The sequence below is a fragment of the Meleagris gallopavo genome, chromosome 27 (assembly GCF_905368555.1).
Source record: "Meleagris gallopavo chromosome 27, MGAL_WU_HG_1.1, whole genome shotgun sequence".
Taxonomy (NCBI): Eukaryota; Metazoa; Chordata; class Aves; order Galliformes; family Phasianidae; genus Meleagris; species Meleagris gallopavo.
Genome location: NC_139430.1, coordinates 2,089,586 through 2,114,401, shown reverse-complemented (window position 1 = coordinate 2,114,401; position 24,816 = coordinate 2,089,586). Strand labels below are relative to the sequence as shown.

The following is a 24,816-nucleotide window of genomic DNA, read 5'->3' as shown; positions in this document are numbered from 1 at the left end:
CAGTGCCCGTAATTTGGATCCTAAGCGGGGTGGCCCACGTTGTCTGCAACATTCTCAGGGCACTGGGTCTGCCGTCTCGGGTCTTTCATTCAGGTCCCGCAAGGTTTCCTAGAGTCTTTTTGTCCACCCCTGCAGGGACTGGGAGTCTATCTTCAGGGCAGCCTTAAGAATACCATTATAACGTTCGATGAGGCCTGCCCCTGTTGGATTATACGGCAGGTGGAATTGCCATTCGATGTTATTTTCTTCTGCCCAGCGCTGTATCATTGCGCCAGTAGAATGAGTCCCTTGGCCGCTCTTGATTACTTGAGGTGTCCCGTAGGCAGACATCAGTTTGGTGAGTGCCTTGATGGTATCTGCCTGGTTTGCTTTCGGTACTGGATAAGCCTGCAGTAGCCCACTTGCAGTGTCAACACAGGTCAGGTCATATCTCGCCCCCTCAGACCGAGGAAGGGGCCCAGTGTAGTCGACCTGCCATTGCTGGAAAGGATTATGTCCTCTAGCAAGACGGGCTGTTGTTTTGGGCAGCGGTCTCGGTCTCATCTTTGAGCAAGCGTCGCAATCCTGGCATGCCTGGACGATGTCAGCTAGCTGTATGGGCAGTCCCCACGCTTTAGCAGCTGCCCACATTGTCTTTTGTCCCGCATGCCGTAGCTTCTGATGTAACCAACGGGCGATGTTCTCGGATGGTGAATTCTCAATCCATTGAACTCAGGCCAGCATCTCTGCTTCATCATTTCCCAGTGACTGTAGGGGCTGATGACCAGAAACATGGTAGACGTACATACAGTCCTGTGTTTGACTGTATTCCATATGTCTAACCACATGTCCTTGCCCCAGATCGGCCGGGCATGGATAGTCCATTCTTGGGTGGCCTATTGTGCAATCCACAAAGGGAGCCCTCGGTACACAGCCCAACTATCTGTACAGATGTTCAGGATACCATCACCGGGTTCCTTAGTTATAACCATCCACACGGCTCGCAGTTCTGCCCATTGGCTGCTCTGCCCATCCCCCTCGTCAAACCAGATTGTCTCAGTAGAAGGATGGTATGCTATTGCTCTCCACTTGCTCGGATTGCCCTTGCTGGACCCATCTGCGTACCAAGCATCTTCAGGGATAGGGTATTTTCCCTCCTGAACGGGACTCTTCTGCGGTGGAGCGACCAATATTTCTTCTGGTGCATCACTGTGATACATCACTGGGCCTAGGATCTTCTGGAGTTCTTCTTTCAGACTGCTCCTTTGGCTGAGATAGGCGACCCATCATGCTGCTGTTTGTGCTTGGACCACCCCTGTCTTAGGAAGGTGGGTCAGATCTTTCATCCACCCCTGAATCGGCAGAGTGGTCTTAACTAAAACTTCAGCAGTTTGAGTTATTGGCTCTACTGCCTGCAATGCCGAATAGGCAGCCAATAACTGTTTTTCAGTCATACTGTATCTTTTTTCTGCTCCATGCCAGACCTGAGACCAGAAACCCATGGGGGTCCGAGCAGAACTCTGGCGTTGCCACAGGCCCCAATCGAAGCTGTCTTGAGTGATGTGAACATCCAACTCAGCTGGGAGGATAGGATCAAATATACCCAATGCCTGGGCTTGTTTAACTGCAAGTTTTGCTTCTTGGAAAGCATCCTGTTCTGTTTTCCCCCAGTCCCATCGCTGCCCCTATCTTGTGAGTCTGTACAGTGGCCTTAGCAGCTCCACTAAGTGAGGAGTGCCAGGAACCCAATATACCTAGAAACTCTTGCAGCTGCTTCGATGTTGTAGGGATTGGGAACGCCTGAACCTTATCGATGACAGCACTGGGTAGTACTTTGGTCTTTCCTGACCAAACCACCCCCAGGAATTTTACAGACAGGCCCGGACCTTGCACCTTTTGGGGATTTATAGCCCATCCCTGTGTTGTAAATAGGCGGTTAATGAATCCGCCGCCTATAAATAAATAATAAATAAATAAATAAAGCGTGTATTTCTTGGTGTCTGCAGGCACACAGAATGCAGTCGTTACTCTTTTGAAGTGGTTGGAGGGCAAGGTGGTACAGATCTGCTAAATCATAGTCATGTATTCTCAGGCTTTTTGTCTGACACATAGAAGTGCTGGGGAAGGTGCTTTGCAGAGGGGTGAAGCCAAGAGGCACAACCACTTTGTGGTCCCGTCTGGAGGCCCTAGGGGGACTAGCATCCCTTGTCACACCATGAATTGCGCTAGGGCCAATTCTTTTGCTCAGGCATTGTGGCCCGAGACACATGAGGTGGCTTTTTTTTTCTGTTAGGAACAATGAAATCTTCTAGGTTCCATGTCGTTGTTGGTATTCTTCTATAACCCTTATCCTTGGTTTCTTAGGGTAGTTTTGAAATTTTTGATTGTCCTTTAGTTGTCTCCAAAGCTGGAGAAGGACATGGTTGGACTGGCGGTCAATCTTAGCAAATTAGACCCCAGCCCGAATTAAATCATTAAACATTTGTTTTCAGGAGACCCTTAGGGGCCCCAGTCGAGGAGCTCGAGTAGGCAGCATCTTGGTTTTCATCATCGGCAGGACCTCAGCTTCTTCTAACATCCGAATGTTGCTCCTGGTCCGCAGGCGTTCTGTTTCTCCTAGGTTGGCCCCTAACTGTGCAGCTTCTGAGGCCACCAGGGGATTTAATATAGAGATCGAAGTACCATACAAATGAGAGGGAGCTTGCTGTAGAATTAAGTATCTCATTCCTGCTGAGAATTTGACCATATCAGGGCCATCAAATGTATCTTCATAAATTTTTCCCTTACCCCTAGTTTGCGGGTATAATTTTGAATGTCCTCCATGGAGGACTACATCCCTGTATGTAGAGGTATATCAGATTTATTCGGCCATACCATATGGCAGGCCGCCATTAACCATTCTATTAAAGAATGGTTTTCTACAGGATATTGATTACCCGCATATAACCTCTGCCTGAGAGCAGGATGGACAGTGATGGTGGCCAACTTGGCTATTTCTGAGCCATTCACCAAAACACTTTCTGCCCACAGTCTTAACCAGGCTGGCACACTTTCTCTAGGCTTCTGCCGAAATCACTGTACTAAGTCTATCAATTCCGTTGTCGTGTTTGGCTGGGCTGTTACGTGCAAATGTGTCTGGGCAGGGGGCCACTGATCAGGCATGACCTCTGCCAGTCTGTCCTGTACTTTTTTTGTTTTGTGAGTTATAACAGGATGGACTTTTAGTGGATCTGTCAAAATTGGAGATTCGATATCTAATTTAGATTTTTTATTTTCCTGATCAACAAAGTCTGTTGATTCAGGAGTCTGGTCATTGTTTATTGAAATGTTACGAACTTGACCTACTGGAAGATGTAGAATTGGTTTCTTCCCTTATTTGCCAAGTTCTTGCTCTAATTTTTCAATACGGTCTTTCAAATGTTGGTTTTCATTCTCTAAAGTATTCCCATTTCAGTATGATTTAAAGCATTTAATAGTGTCCATGCCACTGTGGAGGCAGCCAATTGTCTTTCTTTTGTGATCGGTATATCTTTGCTAAGTCCCTGAAAGTAATCTGCCATGCAATATAGGGAGATATTTCCCATAACACGTAGGGGACCCCATTATTCAATAATACGTGGTGGTGGCACAGCCTTGGGCTTCTGCATTTGTGCTAATCCCACATTTCCTTTCTCTGTCTCACAGGTCAGCTGGCATTAGAAGTGGACAGCATCCCAGTGTGAATGAAGGTCAGTGCAGGAGCAGCTGCTGATGGCAGGAAGTGCAGGCTAATGGATGCTGAAGCATCTCCCGGTATGGTACCAGAGGAGGCAGTAGTGATGCTGGGGGGCACTTGCAGAAGAACACGAGGAGCTCCTCAGCAGGAAGCCACAAACCCTGCAGAAAGCTGCAGGAGATTCAGAGCACGATTGGATGCCCAGGAGGGAGTGCTTGGCCGTGGAGTGCTGTGCCCCAAGAACAAAGCTATTCTGCCCTTGCAAAGATGGCTTTCCAAGGTGGACTTGTCTGTCCTCACAAAAACCAGAGGGCTGACTCATCCAAATGCTTACTGATTGCTTGGAAGCCCAAATCCTTCTGACATCCAATCTGGGGGCAGCCTGGGGGCAACATCTCCTGGATGTGATCATGCGGTGCCTGAGCGAGAGGATGACCAAGGCTGATTACACAAGAGTCATCTTAATCTCTGTTTTGTTACTTCAGATAACCCCACTGGGCAGCCATCATGTTGTTTTCTTAAATTTTTTTAAAATCTGCCATTTTGGAGAGAAAATCTCATATTTTGAGGGCAGAAACTGGCATTTCTGTGATAAAATGCCATATTTTCATAGGAGTAAGTGTCATATTGAGGCATGTAAATACCTCCCATTTCCTCCCAAACATTCTACATTACATTCCTCATTATGATACTTACTCACAGACTTTTGGCATTTTATCACAGAAATACCATTTGTATCAAAAGTATATGACATTTTCCCTCAGAAACACCAGTTTCCTCACAAATATACATGTCTCGCAGATAGACCAGTTTTCTCCCAAATACACAATGTTTTCTCCCAGACATACCAGTTGTCTCCCAAAGATGTGACATATTCCCATGGAAATACCAGCTTATTTTTACAAAGATGGCATTTTTTCCCAAAATACCAGCTTTCCCCAAACAGATGTCATTTTCCAACCAAGGGTGCTATTATTTCCCAGAAAGAGCAGGTTTCTGAGAGGTACCTTCCCTTTTCTCTCAAAAACACTACTTGACACTTCGCAAGAGGATATTTTCTCCCATAGACACCCTAGTTTCTCCCCAAAGGACCAGTTCTCACACCAAAAATGCCATACTTGCTCTCCAAGAGAAGACACTCTTTCCCAGAATTGCCCGCTTTTCCCCCACAGACATGTCCTTTTCTCCCAGAAATACCACTTTCACTTGGAAATTGGACCTTTTCTTCCAAAAATACTGCATGACAATACCAAATTGGACACTTGCAACCAAGAAGAGGACAATTTCTCCCCGAAATACCACTTTTCCCCCATACATAGGAGACTTTCTCCACATTCGATGACATTTCTGCTAAGAAGTACTAGTTTTCTTCTCTACAAAGGGCGTTTTCTTCCCTCAGTAGGACATTTTCTCCCAGAAATACCAGCACTCTTGGAAATACCTCCCAGTCCCTCCCAAATAGGCTACCCTACACTCCTCATTACGACACTTACTCCCAGACTTTGGGCATTTTATTTCAGAAATACCATTTGTGTCCCAAAGAGATGGCATTTTCCCTCAGAAACACCAGTTTCCTCACAAATAAGTGGCACTTTCTACCAGAAGTACCATTTCTGTCCCCTAAAAGGTAGCATTTCCTCCCAGAAACACCAGCTTTCTCACACATAGATGACCTTTTCCCCCCCAAAATAAGACATTTTCTCCCAGAAATGCCCATGTGCTTTGGAATACCTCCCATTTCCTCCCTAAGAGACTACATGACACTCCGCAGGATGACATTTTCTCCCAGAAATAGGGCATTTGATCACTCATAGACCATTGCTATCCCAAATACAGGCCATTTTCTCCCAGAAGTACCTCTCCTCTCGCGCAGCTCACGAGCAGCTGGGAGGTGCTGCCCAGCTGTCGTATATGTATCAGTTGAAACTCAGGCTCAAACAGGAGATAATTACAGAAACGTGGCACTTACATGTCCACTCTCAGCAGAGTTTATGAAGTTATGCCAAAGGTTTTGTCAAGAGAAGAGAAACTTCAAGACATCTGTCAGAACTGCAATCCAACTTCTCCATGTAGGACAATTTCTTACATGTTTCTGTGATAATTTATGTCTAGCAATTCCCAAAATGGAACAGTAACAATCCTGAAGTAGAAATGACAGGCTTGGCTTATTTCAAGATCAGGACGCGATCTTGATTAACAGCCCCAGTACGGCTTACCAGAAAGGGCTGCTAACAGTGAAATTGCTGGCTCTTCCAGGTAGCACTCTGTGTGTCAGAAGGTGGATATTGTTAAGACTTGGAATGGCAACAGCTCTATGTTTGCCCTGTGTTTGTCTGCACCTTCCAGACAGAGCAGGAAGGAAAACCTGAACCTGCACTACAGCAGTCCAGCTTCCTCCAAGCTCCTGGTGCCTGGATGCCCTGAAGCAGCAATGGGCAGGAGCAAGGCCAGCACAGCACTCCTGTTCATCTTCCAGCTCTTTGGACAGCTATAAATTAAACGTACATCCTTTCCCCCCTCACCAAACCGCATGCATTTTTTTCAACAGAACTAGGCTTTCACTTCTGACTATTTTGCCATGAAGGCAGGAAGCCAACAGCAAGGTTTATAAAAATCTAAAGGTTATGGATGGCAAGCGCTTCATCAGAAAACCATCAGCTGTCATCCTGCTGTGGAGGTAGCTCTTCTGGCAAGCACAATTCTCATGCTTTGTATTAGGAACAGAACTCTTGCAGCTGGTGGGATCTGGACCTTGCTCTAGAGACTCCCTTGGATATTGTCTTGTTCACTGACTGGTGCCGCAAGAGGCCTGGGGCAGCTCCCAAGCGCGTTGCCTACGTGGCAATCAGGCTGTTCCTTGAGAATGAATCTGAGGAGGGGAAATTCAGCATGGAGCAGGACCTCGCCAAATCCCAGTGCACCCTGACAGTGGGGAGACTCACTGCACAAGGCACTGCTACCTGCTACTGTGCCAGATGGGATGCACACAGCAGAGAGCCGTAGGGAACCTGCACACAGACGTGCTCTGCTTCCTGAACCGCACCCTAGAATGCCAGAATGTGGGAATGGCCTCACCTTCCCTCTGCATCCTTATTCTAGGCAAGTCCTATGTGGGCTCCAAAATGTTTGCGTTTCTTGTAGCGTTTGGCCCAGACTATAAAGTCCCTCTGTCGTGCTGCTTTCTCACAGCATCGCCTGCTGGCTGCGCAGAGCTCCTCTCTGGGCGGCCGCCAGTGAGTCACATCCTGCCCTCAGCACAGCCCTGTCCTGCCACAGAGCTGGGGGCTTTCTCTGGGGCACAGGCAAGCAGGCACCACGATAAGAATGCTGCTGCTGCTGCTGCACTTCTGGCCCCGGCTGAAGCCGGGTTGCATCCATTCCCCTCCCCGCGGAGGCTCCACCTGCAGCAGCAGCAGGAGGCTGTTCTGCGTACACCTGCGGGCAGCAGGCTGGCAGTGCTTGCTGCCTTTTCCCTCCTTCTGATACATGGACGTGCACAAGTGCTGCTGCAACAGAGTCCACCATCTGAGTGCTCACGAGGTCTGCAGTGCGTGCTGCAGTCGACAAAGATCTGGGGAGGATCCAGAGCAGATCCACTCTCTTAGTCAGAGAAGGGGAGCTTGGCTCCTAGACCCCATTTAGGAGCTGGCTACCAGTGGGGAAGGATCTCTTTCTGGAGATCCCTCCTGCTGGAGTTTTCCAGGGAGCTCAGAACCAGGGCCAGCCCTTTGTCTATTCTTTTTGGTGTAATAACCTGCTTAGCCAAACTCTCTTGTATACTTCTTAATGATAACACCTGTATAACCATTGATTATACAGAAGAATAAGGAGATTAAATGAGAACTTAAGTCAGAGGAAAGCATTCCAACTCAGTGCTCCATCACAACATTGTTTATTGGAAGAGTCACAGAACAACAACTAAGACGTATAACTTCAGAGTTACATTAAATTACATGGTAAGCCATGTAAAAGGTCTGCGAGTGCTGGTTTCTGAGGGACCTTTCCCGGCGTGAACTTCTTGGCTTTAAACTGCTCCAGCTCTTTGGCTGTTGATTCGCCCCTCGGTGAACATAACTGGCCTGGTCTGATGCCGTGTGGGAATGCAGGAGGCGCGGACGTGGCGTCGTGTCCAGAGGCACCGGCAGTCTGTGCAGCCGAAGCACTGCTTGCACCCGAGTGAGAAGTTCCTGTCGCTGCCTTGGCGGTTCCAGCACCTGTAAGCGGAGCGGTGTTGGAAGAGTTTGCAGCAGCAGAACTTCCAGGGCCGGGAAGCCCAGAAGTTCCACAGCCACGGTCGTTCCAGAAGCGCTAAGTGAGAAGGGGGCTGCAGATGGAGCTGAAGAATCCCCAGTCCCAGCGGGATGGGGGTCGCTGTGGGAGGACGACACCCCGAGAGCAGGAGGAGTGGAGGCAGCAGCAGAGCTCCCCAGAGCCGGAGGGCTCCCAGATGGGACGCTGGGTTTTGCCTTCAGGGACAAACTGGCAGCACCGCTGCTGCTGTTCGCTGCAAGGCCTGCAGTGAGGAAATGGATAAGAACGGATAAAAATGGTACACCTGCCGTGCTGAAACACTGCTGCATCTCAATACTGCAGAAGAAAACTTATCGACGCCTGTCTAATCGCTGGTTCTTTATGCAGAAACTTACTTGGGAACCCAGCGCTTGGGGCTTGCTGTCCTCCCAGTCCAAGAGAAGGCAACGCTTGGGTGACCGCATTCTTTCTCCGAGACGGCTGAAAAAGTTCCAAATACATCCATGAAAACTACATTCCAACACAGGCAAGTATCTCTCAATCCACGCTTAGAGCAAAAACCACTGCGTGCCGTCCAGCTGAACGTAACTCTGAGAAACTTGATCAAACGCTGGCCACCAGCAGCTGCAGCTTTAAACAAAGCTCTCAGGCTGCTGTCTGCAAACACCCCAGAAGCAGGAAGCTGTTGAGTGGCGGGCAAAAAGTAACGGCAACCACCAACACCTCTTGGAGCTCTCGTTCTCCTCTCACTTGCTCTGGTTTGTGCCATGACCCCATCTGTATCACTGCTTTGGCTCAGTCTGCTCTCTGAGCGCTGAACAATCACCGCTGAAGTCTGGAACCCCGAGCTCTGCCTAAACGTGAATCCTAAGAAAAACCCTCGCTCAAGATTTAAGAGAAAAGCCATATCAGGAACAGAAATATTTTACCTTTCCTTAACACTTACCATCGATGCTTTTCCCGAGGCATTTAAAGCCTTCAGCTCCTGCAGCTTGTTTATCCATTGCTGCACGTAGTGACCGACAGCGTTTGTCTAAACGTGGGAAAACACAAACATGCTTTTATTAAGCACGGCTTTTGGTTTTTTTTTTTTTTTTTTTTTTTTTTTTTTTCCTATCTTTAAAAGAGGGAGCAAGAGTGATCTGACCTACCGCAAGGAAATTTCAGATCTGGACAATTCAGGTCTTGCCCCACTTTATGAACAGAACCTCATGCTTTGGATGCATGCATGATTTGTACCTGCATAATCGGTGAGGCCTGTGTCATGCAGTTATCAGAAAGAAGAAGGGAGAATCACAGACCTGTTTGAGTCAGAAGGGACCTTTAAAGCCATCTGGCCCAACTCCCCCGCAATAAACAGGGACACCGACAGCCAGACCAGGTTGTTCAGTTATGGCAAAGCATTCAGGCCAGCAGCTCCTATTGTTCTCTACTCAGTGCTCAGAAAAGTGAACGTACGAGGGCATTCTTACATCCCCTCGAGTTCGGTATTCGCTGAGCCAAGAGTGGCCACCTGAAGAACAGTAACCACTCCTGCCCTGCACGCCTCCACACCAAAGGTCAGTAGCTTTAAACACTTATGTAGTATCCAGTGCTCTCCTTCGCATGGCAGTTATAATACTCCAGGCGCCCCTTCTCAGGGGAGATCTCTCGAAAGCCTGCATGGAGGCAAACAATCACCATGCTCCAAAGGAAATACAGCACAAATACAAAATTGCCCTTTAGAGTTACACACGAAACTGCCCTTGCTACACCACCTGGGACAAGCCAGTTCTACTTGCAGACACAGAGGACTCCTGGTGCAACTTCGGGGGTGCAAGAGCACAAAGAAATACCACAATCCAGTGCCCCTACCTGTTGCATCACAAGGCAAGTCATCGCCTTGCAAATGCTTCCACTGAGGCAGAGCAGTATGGACAAGTATAGAAATGCAGTCTAGACAGTAGCAGCACTCAGCACTCAGCAAGGCTAAAAACGGTACCGACCTGAAGCACTAGGCTTGCCCGTCACAGGAGAGGAACACGAAAACATCCACTGCCCAGAAGATTCCGAGGTTGCCATGTCTTTCGCTGCACAGTCACTAGAAAACAGAACATAACAGCAAAAGAAGAAATTACAGTCAGAAGCCAGACTGCAGAAAGCAAAGTCAAATAGCCAAAGCCATGCCAATCAATTCCACGGGACGCTGCTCAGAGGAACAACTGAAGAACACCACAGTTATCTGTGAAAGACACAGCAGTCGCTCTGCTGGACACACAGATGTCCCACAAAGCGTTTTACCGTAGCATCGAACTGCGAGTAAATCACATCAGGTCTGTAAGAGAAACAAAACCCCAGTGCTTGCTATGTTCCCCCCACACGTCCCAGCTTCCATCCCCTGGAACGTGTCCTCTGCATTATCCAGAGGAAGCCAGTGAGCACTTAAGCAGCTCATTGCGAGCGCTTCCCAGGGGACAGGGTCATCACTTACAGAAGTCGCTGCTGTCCGTCTCTCTGACCATCACCAGGGGCTGCACTGCTTAATGCAGAGGGTGCTTTCTGCGAGGAGACCGCGCTTTTTTTGCCTGCTGGTCCAGAACTGGAGGCACCAGAGAGTCCTCCTCCATCACGGCTGCCACCCGATTTGCTCTTTGCACACACAGGAGGCTGGACAACGGCTGTGGGAGCGCCCCGTCCTCCTGCAGCTCCTCCCTTGCACAGGAACAAGTCTGGCCGGAGAAGGTTTATGGCTCTCCGGGCACGAGGAACACGTCCTCCTCCTTCGCCTCTCGTGTGCTGGATCACCGGCGGCTGGCTAAGATTTGTGTCTATCTGGGTAGCATCACCCAATCCTCCTACAGCTCCTTCCATGTGCTGGATCACCGGTGGCTGGCTAAGATTTGTGTCTATCTGGGTAGCAGCACCCAATCCTCCTCCATCACCTCCTGTGTGTTGGATCGCCGGTGGCTGGCTAAGATTTGTGTCTATCTGGGTAGCAGCACCCAGTCCTCCTCCATTGCCTCCCGTGTGCTGGATCGCCGGTGGCTGGCTAGGATTTGTGTCTATCTGGGTAGCATCACCCAATCCTCCTACAGCTCCTTCCGTGTGCTGGATCATGGGTGCCTGGCTATGGTTTGCATTTGTCTGAGTAGTGGCTCCTGATCCTCCTATTGCTCCTCCCGTGTGCTGGAGCACAGGTGGATGGATGAGCTTTGTATTTGTCTGAGTAGTGTCTCCCCATCCTCCTACAGCTTGTCTCTTGTAATTGAACAGGGCTCCTCTGTTGTGCTTTAACACGGATGCCCGGATAATGAGTGTGTTTCTCGAGGTAGCAGCATCCTCCTACAGCTCCTCCCGTGTGCTGGATCACTGGGGGCTGGTTCAGGATTGTGGATGTCTGGCTTGTGGTACCCCATCATCCTACAGCTCCTCCCATGTGCTGGGTCATTGGGGGCTGGTTCAGGATTGTGGATGTCTGGCTTGTGGTACCCCATCCTGCTACAGCTCTTCCCATGTGCTGGATCATTGGGGGCTGGCTCAGTATTGTGGTTGTCTGGTTTGTGGTACCCCATCCTCCTACAGCTCCTCCCACGTGCTGGGTCATTGGGGGCTGGCTCAGGATTGTGGATGTCTGGCTATTGCTTCCAGATCCTCCTACAGCTCCTCCCACGTGCTGGGTCACTGGGGGCTGGTTCAGGATTGTGGATGTCTGGCTATTGCCTACAGATCCTCCTACAGCTCCTCCCATGTGCTGGGTCATTGGGGGCTGGTTCAGGATTGTGGATGTCTGGCTTGTGGTACCCCATCCTCCTACAGTTCCTCCCACGTGCTGGGTCACTGGGGGCTGGCTGAGGGTTGTGCTTATCTGGGTTGTGGTACCACGTCTTCTTCTGCGTCCTCTTGAGCACTGGAGCTCGGATGCCCGGGCAGCGTTTTTGTATCTCCGGATAGTGGCTCCCCATCGTTCTCCAGCTCCTCTGACGGGACCTGCCAACGAAGAAGGAAGGATGCAAAGTGTTGCAAACGGCAGGCGATTCGCACAACGCCGACCGAGCCGGGCAGAAGTCGGAACCCAAATGCGCTCCCGGCGAGTCAGCCCGGGCGCGTCCGAACCGCAGCCCCCCCCGCAGCCCCGCCGCCGCGTCGCCGTGCCCGTAGCGGCTCGCCGGCCGTCCCGCAGGACGGGAGCCGCTCCGCACGGCGCGGCCCCCGCCCGGAGCGGCGGCGCCCGGAACGGTCGCGCGCACGGGGGTCCGGTCCGGGCGGGCGGCGCCCGCTCTTGGCGGCCGCGCCGCCCGCCGGAGGAGCCCCGAGCCGCCTCCGGACGGCGGCTGCCGGACACGCGGTCGCGGAGGCGGTGTTTCGAGGACGAGCGCCGGCGCGGCGCGGCGTGGCCCCGCGCGGCAGCTCCCCGCCCCGGCTCCGCGCCGCCCATTACCTGGGTAGGGGCGCCCCCAGCTGCCGCCGAGACGCACGTTCCGGCACTCGGCGGCGGAGTGGCAGCGACCCTGCAGGAAGAGCTGGGAAACGGGCATGGCTGCGCGCCGACCGACCGCTGCCGCCTGGCGGCGCCAACCGCCGCGTGTCGTCACTCCCCTCTGTGACGTCGCGGAGGGAGCTGTGCTGGGCGTCGCCTTGCGGAGCCACTGCGTCAGCGTGGAACGGACGCGGGGAAGTGGCGCAGCGAGCCCGTGGCGGCCGTTCTCCTGAGAAAGCGCACGTGTAAACAAACAGCACAGCCGGCTCGTGTTCCAAATGCCTGCAGGAGCAGAGCGGTGAGTGTTTGTGTTTCGGCATTGCTTAGTTGTTCCAGGAGGCTCTTGCTCCACAAACGTCACTGACCTGATCTCCACACGTCACCTCCTCAGGAGGCTTTGGGTGACAAAACTGCACCACGCCACTGTGTTCGTGGCTGCTTTGTGTGTGTCCTTCGCTACTTTTTTCCTTGTCGCTTGGACTTGAAGGGCTGAAGGTGACTCATTAGTCCTTAATATAATAAAACCATTACCCAAATTAACACGTGGAACAATACTAACAGATAATTTCATCCAGCTAGTCATCTGGAACTTGTTTTATCTTCTCGCTTCAGGGGAATCACAAATACAAATTCATCAGATTTACAAATACCTTAAATATCAAAGTGATAACGAGCGTTGGAAGTTAATTGCATAGAGCCAATTAGCTTCTAATTCAGTAAGTCAGCTTACTGGAGGCGGACTGTTGGCAGCCAAAGAGCCAATCCAGTTCCTGGCTACAGCAGAAAACTTGCACTTTGCCAGCTGGGTCTTGCCTGGAACTTGCCACTGATTTACTCCTAAGATACAGAAACATAATGTAGGATGCTGAACTTAAGTAGAGTTTATTCCAACAACGCCCAGAAATCCTTGACTTTCTCTTTCTTTTTATACTTTTATTTGCTTTTTATTTTTAGAAAAGAAAAAAAAAAAAAAGCCTAGGAAAAGGGAGGGGCTTTTTTTTTCTTGTTTTCTTTTAAGAATCCTTCCTGCAGTAAAGGCTTGGGAAAGGTTGCAGTTGTACTGCACAGTTCACTGATAAATTGAAAGGAAGATGTCTACATTTTTTATGTTCATTATTTCCTAGAACTTCTCAAACATGTAATTAACGTATGGTAATGAAACATTTTCTGTGCTCTACACTTCATGCTGCTGTGACTACTGAAAAGTGTATGTCAAAATCAGGAAGGAAGAAGAGCATTTGTAAATATTGCCACAGGCACAGACACTGAAATCTGCTGGAGCATCAGAAGCAGCTGCATTCCACCATTCAGAAGCAGATTGTTTATCAGACACCCAGTTTGAAGCCCAGTGACTCTGCGAGTCATCTGTGTGTGTCTTGAAAAGCAGGGAAAGAAATAGATGACACCAACCTTTTCTCTGCAGATTAGAGCAGCTATGAGGTTTAACAAAACTGCTCGTTTTGTGTTCACAGAATAAATGAGAATCAATTAACCAAGAGCAAAAATGGTCTCAGGGAATAAGAACAGCAACATTAATATTATTTATGCAGTGCATCCTGTGGAACTCTGTTGACAGGCTCACTGGAGAGTTCAGGTCTGGAAACAATATGCCCATTTGCTATTACTTCATCTGTTGTAGCCATTGCAGCAGGAAGAAATAACATGTATTTTTGCTACAGAAGCAAAAATAACTGAGGAGTTGTATTTCTAGCAGGAGAAAGAAATGTCCCTCCCATTAATGGGAATACAAACATAATGAGCTCTCCAAATTTGCTGCCAGAAGCAAGAATGGTCATCCACTGAAAAACTCTGCAATGATTGTTATTGATACAGCCTACTTTAATCTGACAAATGCAGGAACAAAATGTCCGTGATTCATGGTTTGTAATTAATGCAATCACAGCCCACTAAGCAGGCATCCTTAAACCAGCATTTTTCAGGCCATTGTGTCTGAGCAGTGGTGCTCAGATCCATTCCGGGTAGCAAAAACCACACTGCAGCACAGCCTGTATGAGGCACAGCGCCCTGCAGACAAGGATCAGCCACGAGCACAGCCATAAACAGCCATTCTTCCCCATGTGCCCAATTACAGCACCCATATCCCGTGCTCAGCTGCCCTGGCAGGGGGTATTCGTGTCACCCACAGGTGCTCAGAGTGGTGTTTTCACAGTGCCCACTGATAGAAACTGCATCCAGCTTAGGATGAAGTATGGCAAGGTGGCTTTTTTTCATATCACACAGGACTGGCTGGAACCCTGAGAATTTGGCAATGAAAAGGAGCTGTCTTTGTCCATCTGTGCATCAGTCACTCTAACACTCTCAAGCCAGAGAAAACATTTTTAACTTCTGCTTAGTGGAGCCACACCACATTTTCTGTACAGGCTGGGGCTCCTTTGTAAAGAATTTAAGCCTTTCCAAAAAAAAACTTTTCCTGCTTAATTGTCTGTAGCCCACAGATTCCCTGCCTGTAAAGCACAGAGGAAAACAGACACCAGTGTGCCTGTAGACATTCCGTGCCACGCACAGCGACTGTTCTTTTGTATTTTGTGCTTAAATCATAGCAGGCACCAGACTTCTCTTTCTAAGTCACCCAGTATTGCCTTTAAATATCATCCAAAGGCTTGGGACGCTGCCACAGTGGGAAAGATAAAATCACTGGTGATGATCCAGTTTCCCCAGATTCACATCAGATTGTACGTGTTTAACCTGTGGTGCAGCTGGTCACTTCCTGGCTTTGCCTGGGTAACAAGTCATTTCTGAAAGGATTACAAAAAGATGGATGAACTTCAGATGCCCCATCTTTATCCAAAGGCGCCGTCTGCTCGTTTCGACAGATACACGAAGCTGAAACTTGATTCCACTTCCCACCTACAGATTTCCACGCAGCAGAGCCACATCTACCATTCATATTATTTAAAGAGAGCTTCATTTATTCAGAACCTTGCATACCAACGCGGCTCCTGGTTCTGTGCTCGTGTGACTCAAATGAAAGCATTTCCTTCCAGCCAGCTTTTGCTGGTGGCGCTTTTTTCTCTTCCACCACCAACGTGGTTTCTCTAACCCTGTGCTGAGACCTGCGCTGTGCATCCGAACTGCTGTGCCATCACAGCTCTGCTGATACGGTAGGAGTGCCTGGAGATCATAAAGGGTTGCCTGGCCAACTTCAGCACTTCTGAGGGCCGTAGAGCAGAAAGTGGGCTGGGTGTGTATGCTGGAGCAGCCACACCATATTTGAAAGGGACAGCAAGAAGAGCAAACAATTTCTGATCTTAGGAGCTTTGTTATTTAGTCGAGTGAAATGTGACTTAAGCGAATGTCTCCAGACACATTCTTTCTCTTATAATGGGGCAGCGTAATATTTTGGTGACAATGCATGTTTGCAAGTCTATGAGCCAGAGAGTTTAATCTGTGGCCTTTTTCAGCGGAGGGAGTTACTGTTATTGGGGACATCACATCTTCAGCTTCTTTAGGCATCATTACCATGAGGAAGAAGGGAAATAAAATTCTTTTCACATGTAGCAAACTGGGGCCGAAGGAAAGCATGAGGCTCAACTTCAGTCCTGAAAGCACGGTGGGCTGTAACCACCCTAGAGATAGCTGGACTGACTTTCATTACCGCAGTCTTTCGTGCTGATTTTCATACTAGGGATGATCCATGCCATCTATTTTAGGCGCCTCACTGTAGCTATGTAAGGTAGGAAGCTGCTTTTGCTGTGATCCATCCGTAGCCAACAGAGGAAAGCTCTCTGAGCTGCCTTTAGGTTTCTCTGGCTGCACAAAAGGATTCAGTTCCTAACTCAGACCCTTGAAGTTGATGATATAAATCCCCCTGCATTCATATATCATCAAGTATGTCAAGATTAATGTTCCTCTCTGATAATTAAGAACCTCATCCTCTCCTGCAAGAATAAGGCCTCCAAAGGCTCTGAATCAAACCCCATCAACAAATAGAAAGCTTCCATGAGAAAGTATTTTCGTCTTTTTTTTTTTTTTTTTTTTAATGCACAGTAATGCATGTCAGCACGTTATCTGAAGGAAAACACATCATTTTCAGCCCATCTATATTTCCAAATAGCTACCTGGAATGTCTCCAGACTTTTCTGGCCTCTTACCAACAGGCAATTTATTCAAGGAGAATCTGGAAAAAACTAGTGTATCTTAAATGTTAAATGTAATTCCAAACCTGTGCAGTAAGGTTGTGGCTGCACAGCTAACCCGAGTAGAACCTCTGCAGACAGATAGATGCAGAAAATAGCTGCTGTGCTCCGGTGCACTAAGCAGTAAGAGCAGCATGAAATTACTAAAGGCTGTGATGTGGGTATGGATGTATTTTAGCAGCTCAGCCTGTTTCTGCACACATTAATGCACTCCACGAGGAAAACAGACAAACAAACTTTACAGTGTTAAACTGAGGCTCACAGTACAAACTTTGAAATGTAGAAGAAACTTGCAAGTAGGTCGCGTATTTGTCCACATCTACTTGACTTATTCAGTATCAGGGCATAAATAGGCAGGTGGTAGCTGGAGAGAGAAAAGGGTGAAGATTTGCTTCACAAGAACAGGGATATTCAGAACTGGATGGGAATTACACCTGGACAAACCCCCAAGATTTTCACTTCCATGACAAAATTTTTGCTGCTTCTTAGAAACAAGGCTAACAATGCTAAGAAGCAGAACTGATTGGTTGATCATACTGATTTCTTAGCTGAGGAGGTTACTGATAATGATACAGGTTCTCCTGCAGAGATATTTGTACTTTTTCTGTAAATTAGCAAAAGAGAAGAATGGACAAACTATTATCCAGCATGACCAAAGCCTGCAGACTAGAATGGTTTACTAGGAGATGATCAACACATGGGAATTGCTTTGTAGCTCTATGAACCTGAAGAAACATGGCAAAGACAAAAGTACAAATATATGTATATATATTTAAAGTCATTATTTTTGCAAGCATGTGAAAGTATTTTTATGAAGCCATTTATTAATTAATTGCCATTAACGAATTAGGAAATAAAGTTAAAAGCAAAAATTAGAAGCCATTCACTGGATGTGCTAGGACAGCTTATTATCCTCTGGGTTTTTAATGTGACCTTAATTAAGGAGACAAATACCACATCTCTACATTTTAGGATGATGTTGTTCTATGACAGGTTATGCTCCAGTCTTGAGTGAAGGGGCTGATTTCTGCCCACTTCCACATTCAGCTCACAGGTGCAGAAATAAAAACAGGACCTGGTGCTGTGTGAGTGAGCTGGAGATGCTAGAATGTGTCTTTCCCACGCTACAGAGACAGTGATCAAATGAACCCTATTTTTCTAAAGTACTGTGGAGTTACTCCTGTGTTACAGCTCAGCCCACAAAACAGGTTACAGTGTCTTAAATCTTGTTGTTTCATACTGCTCCTGAATAACTTACCTCTCCAGTGATGTATTCTAAGCCAAATTCAATACAAGAAATGTCAGTTCCTGCCCAGTCTTTTTTGTTTTGTGAAACACGCAAGGTATTTAAAACTCAAGGAGTTTTAAACTCTGCTGTTTAAGTGACAGTGCTCAGTATGTAATGAAGTGCAAGGCCATGGGCCTTTACTCATGGAAATCAGTTTCAGGTCCCCCTAAGACATGAAAAGCAAAAGAAGCATTTTCTTTCAGCCCCAGCCTGGAATCTAAAGAGCACCACCAATTCCGAGGCCAGCTTTGTACGTAACCTTGAAAGCATGAGACTTCTTTGGTGCTTTGATTCGCTCCTCTTACAGAAAGAGTACAGCACGTCCCCTCTCCCATCTTTCATTTTCACAATCAGTTTGCATGTGAATATGTGGCTTTCCCTGGCAGAAGTGCACACGGGCAGACAACAAGTCTGACACTTCGAAATACTGGGCTGGCACGATGGCACCCATTTGAAGTCAGCCTCACAGTGCTGACTGCAGCAAGAGTGAGAGCCCTCGAGTCTGCACAGCAGCACTGATCCACTCGTATGCAGCACATGCATTTTCATGCTGGTCTTCCCATGAATTTTTACAGCTCTGCAGTACTAAAGTTCAGCACATCAAATGTGTTTCTTTTTATCAAAGCGTTTTAGTGACAAATCTCATTGCTCTATGTCAGCTATTCTCATGAAATGTTAATGCACCACAGACAACACGGCAAAGAAAGCTACCCACCTGAAACCTTTGCAAAGCAAAATATCTGATCTCATATTAATGCTTAAGGACCAGCTGCATCAGTTGCACATCAAACCAGTTCCCCTGCAGGGTGCTCTCATAGCACTGTGCTACAAAAACATGCCCCTCAAATGCAAAAGTTTCTAAAATGAACGAAACAACGGTAAGTTCTGCACCACTGACAAGTTACCTGGAGTAGCATCCGCTCACCACACGCATGGTTCTCATCAAGTACCTCCCAAATGCCCATTTTCTTTCAAGGCACTAAATTAACAAAAAAATCCTGAACTCAGGTATTTCCCAAGGTGTTTTTTGTTTGTTCGTTTTGTTGGTTTTTTTTTTTTTAAATATCTATTCTGCAGTGAACACTTGTTAGAACAGAAGTTTTGAGTAGTGTGGGTACGTAGCAGGTTATGTACCAAGGATCTGGATGTGGAGGGGGTGGGGCAGTGTCACCAGCCATCTTATGAGGCCTTGGAGCACATGGGTGGTTGACAGTAATCAACACGAAAGTGTTCTGCAAAGTGTCTGGGTGCAGGGTAAGAGCGTGCTACTCATTACCAAAAGGAAAGTGTTTTCCACTAAAAAAACAAAAGGAAAAAAAAAAATGATTTGCCAGTAAGGAGAAATCGTATGGAAATAGAGAAATTATTATTTGGGATGAAGATCTCGAGGCTAAATGAAAAAAAAATGTTGACAATTTGATACTAGCTAGATTAGTCCTTATAGTCTTAGATCTTCACCATATTCTGAATCAAAGAATCATAGAATTGCTCTGATTGGAAAAGATCATCAAGTCCAACCACAGCCTAACCATCCTACCCTAACCCTAACAACCCACTGCTAAATGATGCCCTGAGCACCACAAATGGTTTGTAAACACATTAAGTGACTCAACCACCTCCCTGGGGAGCCTATTCCAGTGCTTAACAAGCCTTTGTGTAAAGAAGTTTTTCCTGATATCCAGCCTAAACTAGGATGTCTTCTGCAACCTTTACAAATGCAAACTTCTTAGGCTACAAAGCCTGCACCCTGCAGACAGTATAAATCTTCCTCAGCTTAGAACAGAAGTAGGCAAGATAGAAAAAAAAAAAGATGAAATTAGGGTTGGGAATTAGGGTTGTTACTGGAATTTCCAGCATCCTTTCCTTCAAGGCTGTGACCTTCCAGATAAAAAGCTGAGTGCTTTGGAAAGCTGTGTGGTTTAAGAAGTGAGCTCAGCTCTTTCACATAGGTATTGACAGCCCCCTTGGATATCAACATCAGCCTGAAAAATGATGTAAATTTCATATTCTGAAGAAGCACCACATGCCCAGCAAGCAGGATCTTTAGGGAAAGAAATACGAAGTCCTTCACAAAGGAGAAACTTCCTCACTCCCTACAAGCAGACAAAAGGAAACAACTACACTGAATCCACGGCAGATGGAAAGAGTCTCAAGCCTGCTGTGATGTCTGGCAGTGCTCATTCAGACCACAAGCTATGGCAATTATTGCTGCTCTCCTTGACGTGGGGAAAGCTACAGGCCACCTGCACAGGGTCTGGTCTGGGGAGAACGTGAGTCCTCAGACCTACTGCCAGCACTTCATGTAGAGGGTTGAACTCACACCAGGTTTGAACATCGCGTTCGTGGACACTGCTGAACAAACAGGAACCGTGGGAGGTGGGAGAGCGGCTCTGCAACGCCTCCAGAAATGAAAGCGATGTGCCCAGTTGTTGGGTAAGACTCTGTGTGCCACCTGCCTCGCACCAAAGGCCCCAGCACACCATGCTCAGACATCTGACTGTGAACTGGAGTGACAATCAGATTGAGCTGGTGACTGACAGGTGGAGACAAGGTGCCGGCTGGAAAGCAGTGATGCTGACTGCAGCAGAGCACGTCTCAATGCATTGCAGTGCCTTGGATGCATTGGAGCACCTCAGTGCGCGTAGTTTAGGAGCACAAAGGGCATTTGCCTTTTAGTAATGTCTTTATGAGCTGCCTGAGTGATCTGCAAGCAGTTCAACATCCACCGCTGCATCCCACTACTGCTGCATTTCTTAGAAGACTGCTTGGATAACGCAAGGGAGAAAGTGACCGTGATCAACGTGAAATTACAATGCACAGTTGCATTTCTGTGAATAGTTTGCACAGCTAATACAAGTAGACTGGAAAAAATCGATTCAACAGGATCCATCAACACACAAATAAAACAAAAAATGCCTCGCCCCAAAGCAATGCTTCCAAAACAGTTCCCCATGAAGGTATGCTAACAAACTCTTATTTGGTTTATGATGTCGCCATAAGTGTGAGAGGATCTGCAAAAGGAAACGTTTACGAGTTCTTTTATTGGACCTCAGTCTGTGCGAGTAACATTAAAAACAAATTATTTTGCTCTTGCTCAGGACTGACTTGATCATCCTGAAGTGTCACAAACAAATGGACGGCCTGCTCTTGCAAGATAGCATTGTGTATTTTCAACCATGTTTCCAAATTCTTAAACGCTCACTCATTAATACCCCATTGCATTTCAAACAGGTACTTTGTCAGGATAATGTCCCTTTCAGCAGATGATGCATCCACATCACTTTTTATACCTTGCAGAAAAGTTTTTCAAAAAGATAGTGGCTTTATAAATTCTCTGGCTTGCTGAACTGATACGGTCTGTTGCTTATGCTATGTCTTTTTATTCTTAGTAGGTGCCTAAAAATGTTCACATCTCCCCTTGGTTGACCAGTCTGTGCTCCACAGAAAGCCACTGTGATCTGCACCGAGCTTTTCCCACTGTTACATTTCTTGTGTGAATTGTAGCTAGATATGGAAGTTCAAATTATCTTCACTACCTCAGAAATGATTCAGATTTCAGTGGAACTTTTCCAGGATGGCTCTAGGCAGATGTGGAAAAGGCACAAGTAAACCGATTTGGCTTTGAATTGCGTTGTTGGTTTACACTCCCTGTGCTCTCTGTCAGTCTCACTGAATGACCTGCGGGGAGAACCCAACTTTCTGGACATTCATCTCCATCACACTCAGACCGCTTTGGTCAGGAAGAGAAGCAGGATGTTTGGAAAAGACTATTACCTGTATGTTTGTAGCATGCCAGGGGGTCACTTTGGGCTGAGACTGCAAATTCAACCTGCTGCTGGTGGGCCCAGCCCTCAAACAACAAATCACAGCTCACCCAAAGGATCTCGATGCTGGTGGGAAACTTTGATTCTGTTTCAGCTGATTTCTGAACGCGTCTCAGAAGCATTCAGTTAGTCACAATTTGGGGAAAGGGACCAGTAGCATCAGTGATTCTCTATAGCAAAATGTCGGTCCTGTTTAGTGCATCTTTTCATAAACGACATTCTTCAAAACAGCCTGGTTTTTGGACAAGGTAGAGTACAAGAAGGGCTGGTTTTATATTCCTGTCACATGCAGCGCCAGCAGTGAGAATATGAAGGGCAAGAGGTGGGTCTGGGGTCTTCTTTGGGTCCCCAGAGCAAAACCAGGCGTTAGGATGGCTGATGTTTTGGCAGTCTTTCAAACGTCCCACTGGCAGTTCTGGGTCTGCTCCATAGATACACTCAGCTGCCAGCAGACTGAACGATGTGTTTTTTACACTGGCAGCAATCTGCTTTCGCTGAGTCGATTTCTGTTGGTTTGTCGGAAGATTAATTCTGGTTTTGACAGCTCCAAAATCTGTGGGCCTGAAGGACTGACTGTGGTTTTCCTCCCTTCAGCCTGTTTTAGATGTTCAAGTCCTAACGGCAGATGGGCTGCATTTGTTTCTGTTTGTTATAAAGGTGCTCGCAGCCAAGGTGTGTAATCCCTTGGGTCCCACATTTCAGCGTTAAGGAAGAAAGTGGATTTTTTTCTGAATTGCCTGGGAAAGGTTGCCTCTAAATTATACAGATTCCTGTTTGATTCCCTGCAGAAATAACAAGCAGGATTGTCACCCGACAGAGGGGATGCTGACTTTGCAGTTACTCCACATGAAGGTTTAGCTTCTGTTGCTAAAGGAAGATATGTGTGCAGATTTTTCTACCTGGCCTCTTTAAATGCCAGCAGCAGACATTAAGAGAGATGACTGCAGAGCACGGGCTGCATTTCATGGTGTGCATTTTACCAGCGTGGCTCTGATGAGTATTATGCTTTCCTAAGAATCATCATTTAGGTTCTCATTAGCTCTTGTTAAAAGACATGACTTTCAACTTCTGCCATTAGATGTACCAATATATTATTAACACCTTTTAGTCCAACATCTCTGCAGCAGCATTTCTAACTGCAATCTAAAAGAAGTACAATGGAAAGAACCTTGGCATGCACTAAAAAGCACGTCGAGCATAAAGCTACATTAAGAAAGTAGGGATTTTTACTATTCCCCTCTTGCGTACTAAAGCAGTGACATTTGTCACTCTGAATCTTTCTTTAGACAGACTTTTCTCCACCTTGCTGCACACAAAACACCCAGCATTTTCATGTTTCATGCTTCCTCACCTGCTAGTTTGTGCTACTCGCAACTCCAAGTGTTAAAGTTTTTTTCCTGCTGAGTAACGTCCTTCAAATTCATTGCATAGCTGTGTATCACATGTTTGCAAAGGTTTTAAGGGACTTTGGATTTGGCATGAAAGATATGAACATGATGTGTCTGTGTGTTCATGAGGTCCCATCTGCAGTACTACAGGCCAGGTGGCAGGAGAAAATGTTTTACTTGAAGGGTGGTGAGGCACTGGGACAGGCTACCCAGAGAAGCTTTGGGTGCCCCATCCCTGGAGGCATTCGAGGCCAGGTTGGATGGGGCCCTGGGCAGCCGCATCTGGTGTGTGGCAGCCCTGCCCACAGCAGTGGTGTTTGAACGGGGTGGGCTTTAAGGTCCCTTCCAACCAAAGGCACAACTTGTTACGGACGATGTAACGTGGTATCGTGGAGACTTAGTTGAGCTGATAAGATCAAAAGCTCAGAAATCTGTTACAGAAGTTTTAGGCGAGATCCAGATGCTAAATAATATTCCATGCAATCTGGCATTGCAGTGTACTTCATGGAAAGAAGTTCAGCATTCGGTGTCTAATGTCCTAGTTACTTTTCAAGTTATTCTTAACAAATGGGAAAAGCCGGTGCCCGCTGCCGCTTTACAGCAGGTGCTGGTATACCGGGGCTACCAAGGGTGACCCCTCGATCGCAAAGCAGATGATTTACGATCCCGAAGTCGGGGACCGGGTCGGGCTGAAGCTACGGGACGCCGCTCCTGAGGGTGATAAGCCAGCGTTCGGGCAGCTTCAGGCTCGGAGAAAGGTCTTTGAAGCGCTGAAGAACCACTTAAGATCGCAGTCTGACAGCCCCAGCCCGCCTGAGGGCAAGGGAGCGGCTGGTTGCTCGACGGATCAGCCTGCAGTGCCGTCGGCTCCGCGGCCACCGCCATCGGATGCGATTTTGACCGCCTCGCCCCCCAAGGATCCGGGCGGTGGGAAGAGACGGATTTGTGCCCTCCCGATCCACGCGCAGCTGTCGGGAGGGAGGCTGGGAAAACCGGAAAGACGGAGAGCTTGCAAGTTTTCCCTGTGATCGGAGCCCCAGCTCGAGAGCCGTGCTGGGAAGTGTTACTGTACGGTGTCCTGCGGGACTCGGGACGCACCGTCACAGCCGTGCCCCCGTGTGAACTACTGGCAGGCGCTTGTATCGCTCGGCTGCTTTGTTCTCAGGCACAGCCAGTGCCAGCCGCGCCCATGAAAAGGGGGGCTGCAGGGTTTGCGTCAACGGGGACCCCACACGGAACTGCGACGTTTCGGGACTGGTAACGCCTGATTTAAAAGACCGGTTTTTCACCACCTCTCTGGACCCCCACGATGCTCCTAGGTTTGCTTTTTCGCCCTCTCTGTAAAGCATCAGCACCAGCCCGGCTGGATCATTGGACGGCATTGGACATTGGATCATTGGACCTCGGGGCATGAGAAGCAGCCCTACATCCGTACAGATAACGGCCCGGGATGTCTATCCCAGAAAGGATTACAGGGTTACAGAATTACGAGAGAAGCCAGAGCTGAGCGCACCCATAGCATCCTTACACCTGTGCTACTTCAGCCAAACAGAGGGAATGCAGAAGGCACTTCCAGCCGGAAGGCTCGCTGAAACTACACGTGTACTGAACTTTTTAAATCAAGGGTGTGAATACAGAGGACAACCAATAGCCCTCATTTCGTTTCAGTTAATTGGGAAAGAGTGAATACTAATGGAAAAACTGCGATACTAGCAAAGAACCTGGAATCAGGTGAATGGGAAGGCTCATTCCCACTGA

General features: G+C 47.8%; 1 protein-coding gene across 1 annotated transcript; it reads right to left on the bottom strand.

The window, feature by feature from the left end:
• Positions 1–7,580: 7,580 nt before the first annotated feature.
• Positions 7,581–12,459, bottom strand: LOC104917055 (uncharacterized). The gene is given in 6 exon segments (XM_085209548.1): positions 7,581–7,986; positions 7,989–8,207; positions 8,341–8,425; positions 8,892–8,978; positions 10,226–10,259; positions 11,726–12,459. Coding segments are annotated over 6 exon segments (1,512 nt in total). The 3' UTR covers positions 7,581–7,633.
• Between the last annotated feature and the right edge of the window lie 12,357 nt (positions 12,460–24,816).